The sequence below is a fragment of the Anthonomus grandis genome, chromosome 14 (genome assembly GCF_022605725.1).
Source record: "Anthonomus grandis grandis chromosome 14, icAntGran1.3, whole genome shotgun sequence".
In the NCBI taxonomy this organism is placed as follows: domain Eukaryota; kingdom Metazoa; phylum Arthropoda; class Insecta; order Coleoptera; family Curculionidae; genus Anthonomus; species Anthonomus grandis.
This window is the reverse complement of record NC_065559.1, coordinates 16,294,816-16,308,024: the sequence shown is the minus strand read 5'-3', so window position 1 is coordinate 16,308,024 and position 13,209 is coordinate 16,294,816. Positions and strand designations below refer to the sequence as shown.

The window sequence follows — 13,209 nt, the reverse complement described above, 5'->3', positions numbered from 1 at the left end:
AATTGGGTTTACACCATTTTTGGAACGGAAAATGTCAAGAGGCCCAAAACAATTAGGATTTGCAAATTTCCAGAGATTTGACGTATAACTAAGCCACTGTTCCAAATAATCGATTTTCTTCAAGCAATTTGCGCGGGCTGTAGCTCTGAGGGGATGCATTTTAGCGCACATGTTTATACGAAAAAAAATATTTTGCACCGAATTTTGTAACACCTTGTATATGTATTCTGTTTGGACTTCTCAGATATTCACAGAATTCAAAAGTTACAGAACTCATATTTACGACTTATATTTGGGATACGGCGTAGAATGCGAATTTACCATAAACTAAAAGAAGTAACTTGGCTTAATATGCAGAACAGAAGAATTCTACACACTGTTTTCCGACAACCTCTTACCACTCATTATTAATTACCTTCATACATCTCCAATAATTTACAAGATCTTGACACAATACATCATCGAATTTGTAAAAATATTTGTGTAAAAAGACTCTATTTTAAGTGGTTCTTCTTCAGTATGAACTTAGGATTTTGAACATATTAGTTAAAAAATACTCTCATATTGATTAGAAAATACCCCTTATTCAACGGAAGTATTTGTTTTTCGCGTAATAAAACAATTTCTGTACAAAATAAATTCAAAAATTTTATAAATTATTTCAATAGTCAACTTACCTAACATGTACGGGATTCGCGTTAACTGAACCAGAATGACCACTGGTGGAAACAGTCGAGTCTTCAAAGACCGGATTATCCATGGAATAAGAAGAAGCTGGTGGAGATTTGGAGCGCTTCATACTTGCCAAGCGGCGCATCAGACTAACACTGCTTTTTTCTTTGCGATCTTTATTCTACATAAAAAATTGACTTCGTATTAACAACTCACATATTAACTCACATTTGGCAGAAATATTATGAGAGATAAAAAGCTAACTAGGATTCTGAAGCTCTTATACAGGGTGCTCAGTTAAGATTGTACACTATCTATCATAACAAAAATGGCAACAAGGATTCGTTCAAAAATATTTTTAACTTTGCAAAGTGGCCGCAAGAGGGCGCACCTATCAAAATAAAAACTTAAAATATGACCAAAATTACTAAATTAAGATATTAGTTTAATACCGCCATTAAAAAGCTGAGTAAATTTTCTATCAATTTGGTTTAAGCCAAATTTTCATAAGATCAATAATAAGGATGAGAGAAAAAAATGACTGGTCATATTTAAATCGCAGTCTTGTACAGTTCTTAACCAATTTTAATGAACAAGTTGTCATATGAAAAATAATTTTCATCGCCCTTAACGGCCTTCTGCAGTAAAATAAGTTAGTTTAAAAAAAGAAGTTAGATGGCGCAGTTCACTGTTGTTATAGTTTTTCTGAAATTTGTCTAAAATTTCAAATAAATCGGTATGCGTAACTTTACAAATTATAAGAGCGAATTATAAAATCTTTATTTTGGCGAAACCGCATATCGATATCTTTTTTCTATTTGTTTCGGAGTTATTGCGAAATAACTGGTAATAATACTTTTTTAGTTTCTTCTTTTCAGTATTTCGGGTTATTTGGCAATAATTTTGGAAACGAATAAAGATATCGATATGCGGTTTTCGCCAAAATGTAGATCTTTTAATTTACTTTTATAATTTGTAAAGTAAAACATACCGATCCATTTGAAATTCAATATGGAATTGGAAGGAACAAACCATCGTGTCCTAGCCCAAAGCAAGCAGAAACAAAGAAAAGAACACTGAGATGACAAACCAACCACAACAACAAACGGATGATAGCGATGATGGTTTTAAACAAGTTGTTTATCACCGAAACAAAAAAAAAAAGAAATATCCATCCAAAAATAAGACCGACGTGCGTAGAAGGAACTAAGAAAAATAATTCATCTCTGAAAGCTGCAAAACCAAGGGATCTCTCATGGCTCTTGGTTTCCAGGCTGACAGAAGATTCAAACAAAGTTGATATAAAAAATTACTTTAAAACAAATGGATTCCCTAACTGTGAGTGTGAACCAATCCTCACTAAAAGGAAGACATATTACGATTCGTTTAAGCTAGGCGTTCCTGCTGAAAGAAAATAGGGAGTTCTCGATCAGTTCTGGCCTAAAGGTATATTAATTAATGATTATTTAAACTTAAAGAGAATAGTGCCTGCAAACAGACAAAAAATGCCATCAAAGATTAAAAGCTAGATCGCAATGCGCAATCCATACGGAATAAAGTCCATCGACTTAAAGCCTCCCTAGCTGACATGCATTTTGATGTGCTTTGTCTGTCAGAACACTAGCTATGAGAGGATGAGGCTGCTCTTTTGAGTATCGACGGGTTCAATGTATATGTAACATACAGAACCATTTTCAATAATGGAGACTCAATAATACTTATAAAAAAATGTTTAGATTTGAATGTTGTAGATCATTCAAATCTAAACATTTTTTTACAGAGCTCCCAGTGGAAACTTGACTGTTTTCTTAGGGGCGGTGGAGGGTGCAATCTGTCGGATTGGACATCGGGAGCGTGTTGTTCTGGTGGGAGACTTCAGTGTGTCGTTCGGAATAGGCAATGAGGTGGGAGACTCTGATTCCCGAAAAGTCACTGACTTACTTTAAAGTTATGGGTTTCAAAGGTTGATTTCCGCGTTTGTAAGTGTCTCGTTTGATGGTTTTTTTACACAAATAGTTAACTATGATATTTCAGATCATCAGAGACAAGTAGTTGACAGCAAAATTGCTGACAAGCCTACAGTGATTCTTTTCGTCATTCATTTCGAGAAAAAAACATTCTCGAAAAGGTCGGACTAACCAAATAAGGTAGGCTGGTTTTCTAATGATCTTAAGCGAATGAGAGAAACCTTTTTTTTGTGAATGAGGTATACAAGAAGTATAATAGGAAGAATGATTGGTTGTAGTATTCAAATGATGAAATGATCGAAAACGAGTTTCAAATGATCGAGCTAAAAAAAATTTTTAAAAAATCTAACGAAGTCAATGCTAAACGAAATCAGGCGCCTAATGAATTGAAGTGTCCTATTAATTCTGACGAGTTCAGCTGTTTTTTGCAGAAAGCTTGTTAAAGATCTGCCGAGGAGTGACTTTGATCCTCTCTCACGCCTAGCCAGATCAAATATTGCCTGTGATAACGTTAGCTTTGAAGAAGTAAGTTTTAATGATGTTAGGAAATTATAGATAATATAAAAACCAAAAAAAGCTGTTATATTTATGGGTTAAGTATACAAACTATTTTATCAGTCAAATATCAAATTTGAATTGCATTAACTAAGTTAATTAATCTTCATCGTAATTATCCGAACACATTTTTCCATCCTGCCTAAAAAAGCTTTAGTAACTCCAGTTTTTAAAAAAGGAGATAAAAATGCTGTTAACAACTATAGGCCCATCTCCTTGCTTCCCATTATTTCTAAGATCTTTGAGAAAGTAATGGCAAATCAGGTCATATACTTTTTTTTAATCTAACAACTTCTTTTCTGAGTGCCAATTCGGTTTTAGACAGGGCAAAAATACTATACAGGCTGTGCTTGAACTTGTGCATATCATCATGAATGGTTATAAGGACAGACTTTATCTATCTGCCTTATTCTGCGACCTTAGTAAGGCTTTTGATTGTATGTCTCATGAACTATAACTTCAAAAGCTCAAATATTATAATTTTGATGATTCTAGTATCGGGGTCATTTCCAGTTACTTGCTGGATCGCTTGCAAGGCTAATGGACAAACTCAAACAAAAGCCTCTTATGTATCAGTGTGGGTGTGCCGCAGGGTTCTGTTCTAGGACCGGTCCTCTTCCTTATTGTTATTAATGATCTGCACATGGAAAATGCAACAGGGGAGTTTGTGCTTTTTGCCGATGATATCACTGTTTTTTTCAGCAGAAGCTAATGAAATCCTAAAAGAGGCTAAATAGCGGATGGAGGACTGGTTCTTATCAAATGGACTTCCATTACACCAAGATAAGACACAAAAGATGACTTTTACTTTAAGAGATGAAATGGATACGGGTAAAACATCTCCTGTAAAATATCTTGGTGTGATCTTGTGAATGAGACTTTAAATTGGGAGGCTCATGTTGAAAGTGTATGCAAAAGACTTGAAACTATTTATTTTGCGAAACCTGAGAATGTGTATGAATGTGTGTCTGATGCTACCCTAAGACCCGGCCTACTTTGGCATCTTTCATGGTATGTGGCAATGGTGTGACTGTGTGGAAGAGATCCTCTCATTCGCAGCGGATAATAAAAGAAAATAACAACGCTGTTAGACATCAGGATGTACATCAGTATGACACCAGAAATAATGCCAAAACAGACCAGAGTTTATATGCAGTAAAATCATTTGACAAACTGCTTAATTCAATAAAGAAAAGCCTGTTAGATCATTTAAATGTTATGTTAGGGTTTTTATAGTGTCCATAGGTTATTTAACTGTGAATGTTATATTATGTTTTTTTTTTTTATTTGGGTTAAGCATTTCGAATTGTAAGGGTAATACTAATCTGATACAGTGTTAGTTCTAGTTAGTATTATTATATCAGTATTAATTAGTATTACAATTTAGTTTTGACCTTCTATATCTAAAATTTAGACCAGTGTCAACCGATTGTTAATAACACAATAAATAATTATTATTATTATTAATAAGAAATGTTAGACAAATTTTAGGAAAACTCTAACAATAGTAAGCAGCGTTATCTAACTTCTTTTTTTTAAACTAACTTATATCACTGCAGAAGGCCGTTAAGAGAGATGAAAATTATCGTTCATTAAAATTAGCTGAGAAGTATATAAGAATAGCGATTTAAATATGAAAAAATTAATTTGTTTTTCCTACCATTATTATTGACCCAATCAGAATTTGGCTTAAACCGAGGTCATAGGAAATTTAGTGAGCTTTCTAATGGGGTATCAAACTTATATCTTAACTTAGTCAAATTTAAAATTTTTATTTTGACAATTGCGCCCTCTTACGGTAATTTTGCAAAGTAAAAAATATTTTTGGGCGATTGCTCATTGCCATTTTTGTTATTAATTTTTTTCCGAATAGGCTGAGCTGAAGGGTCGTTAAGATATAGATAGTGTACACCCTTACCTGAACACCCTGTATATATTTATAAATAGATGTTGTACATCTAAGTTATTAAAAAAATATATTTATATTGATACGGTGGTAGTTACAGTTAAACGATTTGTCAGCTATATCAGCTAACAAGTTGTTCGGATTTTATGTAAACACCTATTATACATAAATAACGTCTGATGATGTGCTTTAAATGCAATGCTTGTTTTAAGTGTGTCTGCAACATAGTCAGATGTAGATGCAAAAGCAACATCTTGATCGTGAAACACAGTTACAAGCTGTTTGTATGATATAGGGTGGAACAAATAGGTATGAACATACGCGACATTGCAAAAGTTGTAAATTCTACCAAAAGCGCTATAAGAAAGTTGTGGCCGGGATTTAAAGAGATTGGTGATGTGAGAGATTTCAGTTAACAACAGCAACAGAACCTATACATATTAGGTTTATTCTTCTTAAGGCATTACATCAGGCATTACATAACACTAATATTACTGCCTACCAGCTAAGAAAAGAGCTTGAAAATCTTCGTGGCGTTAGTGTCACTGCTCAAATAATAAGAAATAGGTTAAATAAATACAATCCTTACGACAGACGTCCCGTTCTCGTACTATCCCATGAGAATCGTAGTAAGTACTTTAACTTTACTTACTACGATTTTCATGGGTCGAGAAGAACATTAGAATTGGCAAAAGTGTGAATGGACATACATTCTTTTTACTGATAAATCAAGACTCGGTTTACGATCTGATTGCAAAAGATTGAGGGTGTGGTGAATACCTGACAACGCGTTTCGATTGAAAACTATTCAAGAAGCTGACAGGTATCAACGCGAAACTTTGACGATTTGAGCTGGAGTTTCGATTCGAGAAGTTTTTAGACTAATTCGGTGCTCATTTTAACAGCAAACGAATCTCGAGATTAAATTCTGGAAGCCATTATTCATCCAGGTATTACAGAATTTGGTGAACATTTTGTAATGAATGCACGTCCGTATGTTGCAAGAACTGCTAAAAACTTTTTTGAAGAGCACAATATTAAGTTATTGCCATAGACTGCGCAATCACTTGACTTAAATTCTATCGGGCACATTTGGGATGGTAACACATTTGGAAAAAGTGTGTTTTAAATCAAGGAATAATGTGACTGAGCTCCAGATAAAAGAAGAGTTACTGAACTGTATGCAAGATCAACGACTACAAATTAAGCAAAAGTATATTGACAATTTCATTAGAAGCATGCCAAACAAATCTCTAGGTGTTATTAACAACACGGGTGGTCGATACGATGAATTTTTGTGTTTATGTTAAATGAATTTTCATTTAATACCTTTGTTCCAACGATTTTGCCAAATATGTTTTGGTTAGTAGAAAAGGTGGAGTCGTTAAAAATTTTTTTAGAAGGATCATATTTTGAACTAAAAAATTAATAAAAAACGTTTTATTAAATTACGTCAATTTCAAAACATTGCAATGTGAAAACTCTCCAATGTGCCAATTTTTCCCAAAATTTGGTCCTGTTACCATATTTGATATAATCATGAACTGAATTGACAAACTTAAAGCAAACGTCGGCAATTACTAACAGTCAAAGATAAATTCTGGTTTTTTGAATACTAAACATAAAAATATTGAAATAATTACTCTATTCTAACACGCACTAACTCTTTAAATATTTATTTTATTAAAAAGGAGCTCTCATTTAATATGTAAAATTTAAGAGTGTAAGGGCTGGTATGTGTCTAACACAAACCGATCCAAGCCACCCCTATCTTTTTCATGAGAATTGTCGCTTCCAAATTTCCAAAATTTCGATTTTATTGTCCTATTCGTCTGCGAATCATGCAACAAAAATCCCATATATTTAAATATTATAGTATAATATAAAGTTCTATAAATGGGGTAACGAAAATTAATAAGACAACACATGCGAAAAACACAAACCTTTTCACACTTAGCTAGAGCGTTAGTAACGGTATTAGTTTCAACGGCCCACACATTTGTTCCAGGGGAAACGTTTGCTCTAGGAGGCAACTCGGGAGGCAAAAGGGCCGTAGTCCGAGTTCGGACTGGCTTGCTTCGCGTAAAACTTACTGGTAGACGAGAATCGGTAAGACTGGCTGTAGAAGTCTGTCCAGCGACTCCCCTGGCCGGCGTCACATAATTTCCCGGAAACACTCCACATTTTTGGGTTCTGTTCGAGGTACCCTTGTACCAACCATCTTGACAGCTAAAAAAGTATAAAATTCAATATGAGAAAAATATATCCTCAGCACTAATGGTAAGTTTTTAAATTTAATTGGATGATTTCATTTTAAATAAAAAAAGAATAACTTAGTATCATCGCCCATACCTAATATTAATAATGACGGAAAGATCGCGATTAGTCGATTCATCATCGCTCTTAAGCTTTAAATCTATGGCACATTACAAAATACCACCTTCGGCACAACGGGTATATGAACAATTAAATTTATGGTATTATATAGTATGGTAAATATATGGTAAATTTATATTTGGGCAGATGAGCAGCCAGAACTAATTTAAGAGGTTTACTGTTTGGTGCGGGCCGGCGACATAAAAAGGGTAGACTTGTGGTTTTAACAGGAGGGCTCACCTTGCTGATCAAATTATCTCGCTACGGGGATCCGTCAACTGATCTCCAGGATCATGTAATTTGATGTCATTACACTACTTTTAATAGGGCTGTGTAAAATCACAGATTTGTGTCGAATATCGATCAAATGGAATTCCAGTCGAGAGAGTGCTTGAAAATTGGATTTACTGACTAGACTACCCAAGACCTAGTTGAGGACAACATTTGAAAGAAATGGTTTTCAAATACTAATTGTCATGAACCAAACTTACCGCTCAAATACAAGTTTTAAATATTAAATGGATTTTTATGCGATTTATGAAACTGCCGGTAGCTCGCCTTGAATCTTCCATTATTACAGTTTCTTTTTAGCTTTGATATCTAACTCGGAAACAAAGCCGTTGCAATATTTACATGAAAATTTTTTCTTAAAATTGATCAAGGATTCGTTGGTTTACGATAGTTTACATATTTTATTAACATATTGCATGCTGCGAGGATCAAAAGTTTTTATTTTCGGACTCAAATTTCTAGTTAAAGGTTTTGAAAGTTAACTTACATTTCTGTAACAATATAAACACCTCCTTTTTTAAGTTCTAATTCGTCATATTTTTGTGGCTGGTATGGATATAATGCCATAAACGTAGCAGGGAGTTTTAATTCACCACCTAGGGCAGATGGCGCTGATCTTTTGCTTCTATCAGATCCAGTAGATATTTGACTGGCGGCAGAAGATTGTACGATTTCTGCAGAATGCCTGTGAATAATAAATATCAACTTATGAAAAGTTTTAAATTGGTGTTGAGAAAGTGTTCAAGAAAGCATGTTAAAAAAGCAATATTTTTGATAAGTTAAACATAAAAAAGCTGTGCCTCGTGTCTATTTACATTTCTAAAAGGAATTAAAATCTAAGTAAATACTAATTACTTTAAATAATTTTATAATTTGAAAATGCAAATGACTTCCAAAGCTTATCAAAATTTAAAAACTTTCTTGCAAAATCCAAAAGATAACCTTTCATAAAATCCATAAATGTGAAATCTAATGATTGTTGCAAGAAATATAGCAAAACTAGTTTTTTAATTAAAAATTATGTTTTTAGGACGTGCTATTTAAACAATTTTGATATTCGATACCTCTATTTATTTTCTTCGAATCGATTTGTGGTATGTCTTCGATTAGATATTAAGTGTCATTACTTTTGTGGATAGTAAATTTGAATAAAATAGTTTAAGGCGTATAGGGATAACAAAAAAGGTTACAGCAAAATATTTGGAAAAAATTCTACATCTAAAAACTGATGGTCTCCATTACAGTGTAATTTGAAAATAATGTTTAACGCCAAAATATACGGTTACTTATTTTAAAGATTCGGGTAGAGCACATAAAAATAAAACCCCATCAAAATTATTATTCTAATATTTGACCCAAATTTATTATTTTTAATAAATATTGAAAGTAAGATTCCTTTTGAGGTCATGTGTCCAAAAATCACGAGTGGACTATTATCATGGTTTTTAAATCATTCTATTGAATATGTAAAAATAGACCGGGTATTCCATTTTAAATTAAAAAATTAAGGTAATTTAGTGTCAAACAGTATTTAATAGAAAACCTACACACCAAATTTCATTGGTTTTACTCAAAAAATAAGAAATTCTAGTTCCCTCATCTGTACCATCTGGTATCATATAGCTGTTTAGGAACAGAATTAAGACTTGATTTTATAAATTTCGGGGAATTAGTTGACGTTTCGACGTATATTTAGCCTCTTTCAAGGCTGAAAAAGAGTTCAAAATATTAGTTATAAAGGGTGTCCCAACTAAACTTTCAGCTTCGCCACTTTACCCCCTAAGCGGGGGTGAGACTCACCCCAAAATACCCTATTTGGAAGGCCTATTCACTTTGAGTACGACTGCCAAGTTTAAGGCCTTTACTGTTATTTCTGTTGAAATGACAGTTGGTCAAATAAAAAATTGTAAATAAAAAGTTTTTTAAAATTACCTCTTAAAAATTGTAAATAAAAAGGGGAACCACTGCTAACTTTAATTATATCTTATTTTGAAATTTTCTAAAACCGAATTTGTTATTCACGTAAAATTTTGTTGAGGTACTTACTTTACAAATAATAACAATAATACCAATAAAGAATGTGAAATATCGTTTCATACAAGTTTTAAACACAAAGTTTTTAACAATTCCCAAAATGACTTTCACGTTACAAGAAAAATCAGAAACAATTATTAAAGAAATTGATCCAGAAAATTATTTGACCCATAAAAATGTCTTATGATAAAAATGTCTTAGAATTATGGAGAAAATTTTCAGAAACAGGCAGTTAGTAACAAAAAACGTGAAACAATAAGATCTGTACGAAATGAAAACGTTAAACTTGCAGTCCTTGGCCATGTTGCTATGGACCCAACTAACTCTCTCTGTTAGAAATAGCTACAGTTTCAGGTAGCTTTTAGTATCCCGAAGCAGCGTTCACCGAATTTTAACATCATATAAGCTTCGACCTTACAAATATAAGTTCGTCCAGGATATAAACGAAGATGACTTTGAGCGCAGAGTAGAGTTTTGTGAAAATATTTCGGAAAAATTGAATGACTTGTTATTGTATAATGTTCGTATTTTGGGGGTGAATCTCTGTATACATATGGCTATATAATGTTATTATACCATTGACCTTTATCCCAAATTTACCCCTATTAGATTTAACATTAAAATAAATACCTATATAAATAAGCGAATTATGTTCTGCATACTACAATAGCTATCACAAACAAATACAAATATGTAATAAACTGTATATCATGAAGCAACAGTTAAAAAAAAACAACAAAAGTTAAATCAACCTAGTCTATAAGAACTGAGGAACTGCTTGAACACATCAATGTGTTCGCTCGCAATTTCTTCATCTCATGTATTTAACTGAACGTAGGAACATTGTGTGCTATTTTAACCATTCATCTAGCAGTCGACCCTTCTGAGATTTCAAATGTCTCAACACTCTTTTATATCCATGATATAATTCCAATTTATCAATTTAATGTTAAATCAAAGTGGAAAAAGGTAGGAAGAATAACATGATAAAGCAATGTTTATAATTGATATTATGTATTATTTTGAACTCCTTCAGCTTTGAAAAAGCCGCAATATACGTCGCGATATCAATATGCATCGGCTAATTACTAAATTGATGTCTTAAATCTTTCCTGAACCGCTAGTTCACCAACTCGGTTATTTGATATTTTTTCCGTTTGGGTCTGCTTGGTTTTAAGTGTAATATGTTTAAATTGTAAAGAAAAGTACTGACATTATTTTGAAATATATAAGTCTTTATACCGAGAACATTTCTTACCACCGAAAAAAACTATAAGTTGATTCAAACTTAATCAAAGCAAGTGTGTGCAAGACATGATATTAAAACAAACATATAAAGCATATACATTATTAAACCACTTTTAGCATACATTGCCACATTACAATTGCAATTATTGTATACCTAAAATGGCTAACAGGGGCCATGTCTGTCAAGTTGATAAGACTGTACCTCTTTTCTTTGTTGTGTTGATGATGATGCGACCTCCCTTCGTTCGTTCGATGAGATGAATAAATGGCCTGTTGTTGCGAAGTAGCTTTTGGGATCTCCGGCTTTCGACTGCTTACATACAAAAGCGATATAGAATAAGCAAACATACAAGCGCTCATAATGCTGGTAATATTTTCTCTTAAGAGGGTGTTCTAAACGTGTTGCAGTGATTTTGAAAGAAATAAATTTTTATGCCGCACAATTAACACGAATGCGGATACAAAAGATGTCAAGAAAACATGAAATTTCTTGTTCTTTGTTCTTTCACGAAACAAATTTATATAACAAATTCAATTAACGACATTCAAATTATAATTACGTATGTGAATGGACAGTTTTACGCGGGTTTCAATTAATAAAGCTTAGTTAATCTGCAATACCATTCTATGGAATTTGTCGCTTGAAGCTAATCAAGTCATTGTAGAACTCCCTCTTAAAAGCTTACACCATAGCCATAAAAACCCACATATTTGTAGAACGAGGAGATAAAACAGGCCTTTCTGTATCATTCCTAGTTGGGGGACTCGCTGGAGACGATGGGGCAGTGCTCGAACTTGATGAGGTGTTGCTTGAAGAAATGTTGGGTGTGGAGCTGGAACTACTAGAAGTTACATTTGCTGAACTAGAATCTGAAGCTAATATATGACCCTGAAACAAAAGTTTTAAACACGGTAAGAGATACAGGGATGCAGAGTCAAACGGTAAATATTTTTTTATGTGACCAAATACTATTTGGATTTATTTTATACCAACGTATAAGATAAAAGAGGTTGATTAAAAAAAAACAACAGTACTCTATGTTTTGACAAAAGTCGGCCGTTGGTTTTAATTGTCTAAATTCTTATCAAAGACATCAATAAAAATGGCACTTAATGGTATTAAATTACCTGATCTACAAAAAAAAATTATAACCAATTAAAACACGTCGAAATATACTAAATCTGCCAAACCTTGTGATTAAACCGCTTGCAAAAGCAAAACCAACCAATGCAAATTATATCAGGAAAAGTCGGTTCCGGTTAACGCAATGCGGTAATTACTGGCTGCCAATCAGGCTCGATGTCAGCCCAAGCAGAACAAATATTCTTGAAATTACCATATAGCACGCTATATAACATTATAATAAAACTTTATTGTTGTTAAACTTGATCTTATAAGCATTTATATATCGTTTATAAGAACTTACGCTAATAAAATATTTTTATTTTATTAAACTCGTTTAATAGTTTTATATAAGATTATAAAATCGATTCCTATCCATAATAAGGCATTTATAAAATTATTTTATTAATGTAATATTATTGTTTTATTAGTAACTTATAAGATTATATAAATACAGGGTTTCAGAACTATGGGATCAAACTTCTAGGGGTTGTTCAGTGCAACAGTAGAATCCATTTGAGTATAGGAACCCATGCCCGGAAATGTGTCACTACGCCACTACAGCCCTAAGACACTTTTAAATTTAGAAAAAATATTAATTACCTAAATAGGATCTGATGCATTTATATTTACCTTTTGTATCTGATACCATCACAACAATTGTTCAAAATGTCTTCCTCCAACCTCAATACACCGATTTAAACGCCGCACATGATTTCGGCGGACTACACTAAAAATTTGATCCTCGTTTTGAATGATTTCAAATGCTGCTGTTATTCGTCCAATTAAGTCTAGCTCTGATTCTACTGGAGTTTCGTAGACTAAAGACTTTACATGTCTCCACAAGAAAAAATCGAGCGACGTTAAATCGGGTGACCTAGGAGGCCAAGAAACTGCTCCACCTCTGGCAATCCAACGGTGCCCAAACGGCTGAGCCAAATACTCGCGTACTTGTACAACAAAGTGAGCCGACGCTCCATCATGCTAAAACCACATTTGCTGTCTAACGTTTAGTGAAATATTTTCAAGGAGTTCTG

At 33.2% G+C, this 13,209-nt stretch overlaps 1 protein-coding gene across 8 annotated transcripts in view; it reads right to left on the bottom strand.

Annotated features, from left to right (window-relative positions):
- LOC126744375 (E3 ubiquitin-protein ligase SH3RF3) overlaps positions 1-13,209 on the bottom strand; it is an 84,928-nt gene that overhangs the window by 29,897 nt on the left and 41,822 nt on the right. For 3 of the 8 annotated variants that reach the window (XM_050451749.1, XM_050451748.1, XM_050451753.1), the window contains exons 8-12: positions 11,757-11,938; positions 11,204-11,362; positions 8,255-8,452; positions 7,044-7,329; positions 678-853 (exon numbers count right to left, since the gene is read on the bottom strand). In XM_050451749.1, the coding sequence (XP_050307706.1) occupies positions 678-853; positions 7,044-7,329; positions 8,255-8,452; positions 11,204-11,362; positions 11,757-11,938 (1,001 nt within the window). The remainder of the gene's footprint in view (positions 1-677; positions 854-7,043; positions 7,330-8,254; positions 8,453-11,203; positions 11,363-11,756; positions 11,939-13,209) is intronic. The other 5 variants (XM_050451755.1, XM_050451751.1, XM_050451750.1 and 2 more) reach the window with 5 other exon arrangements.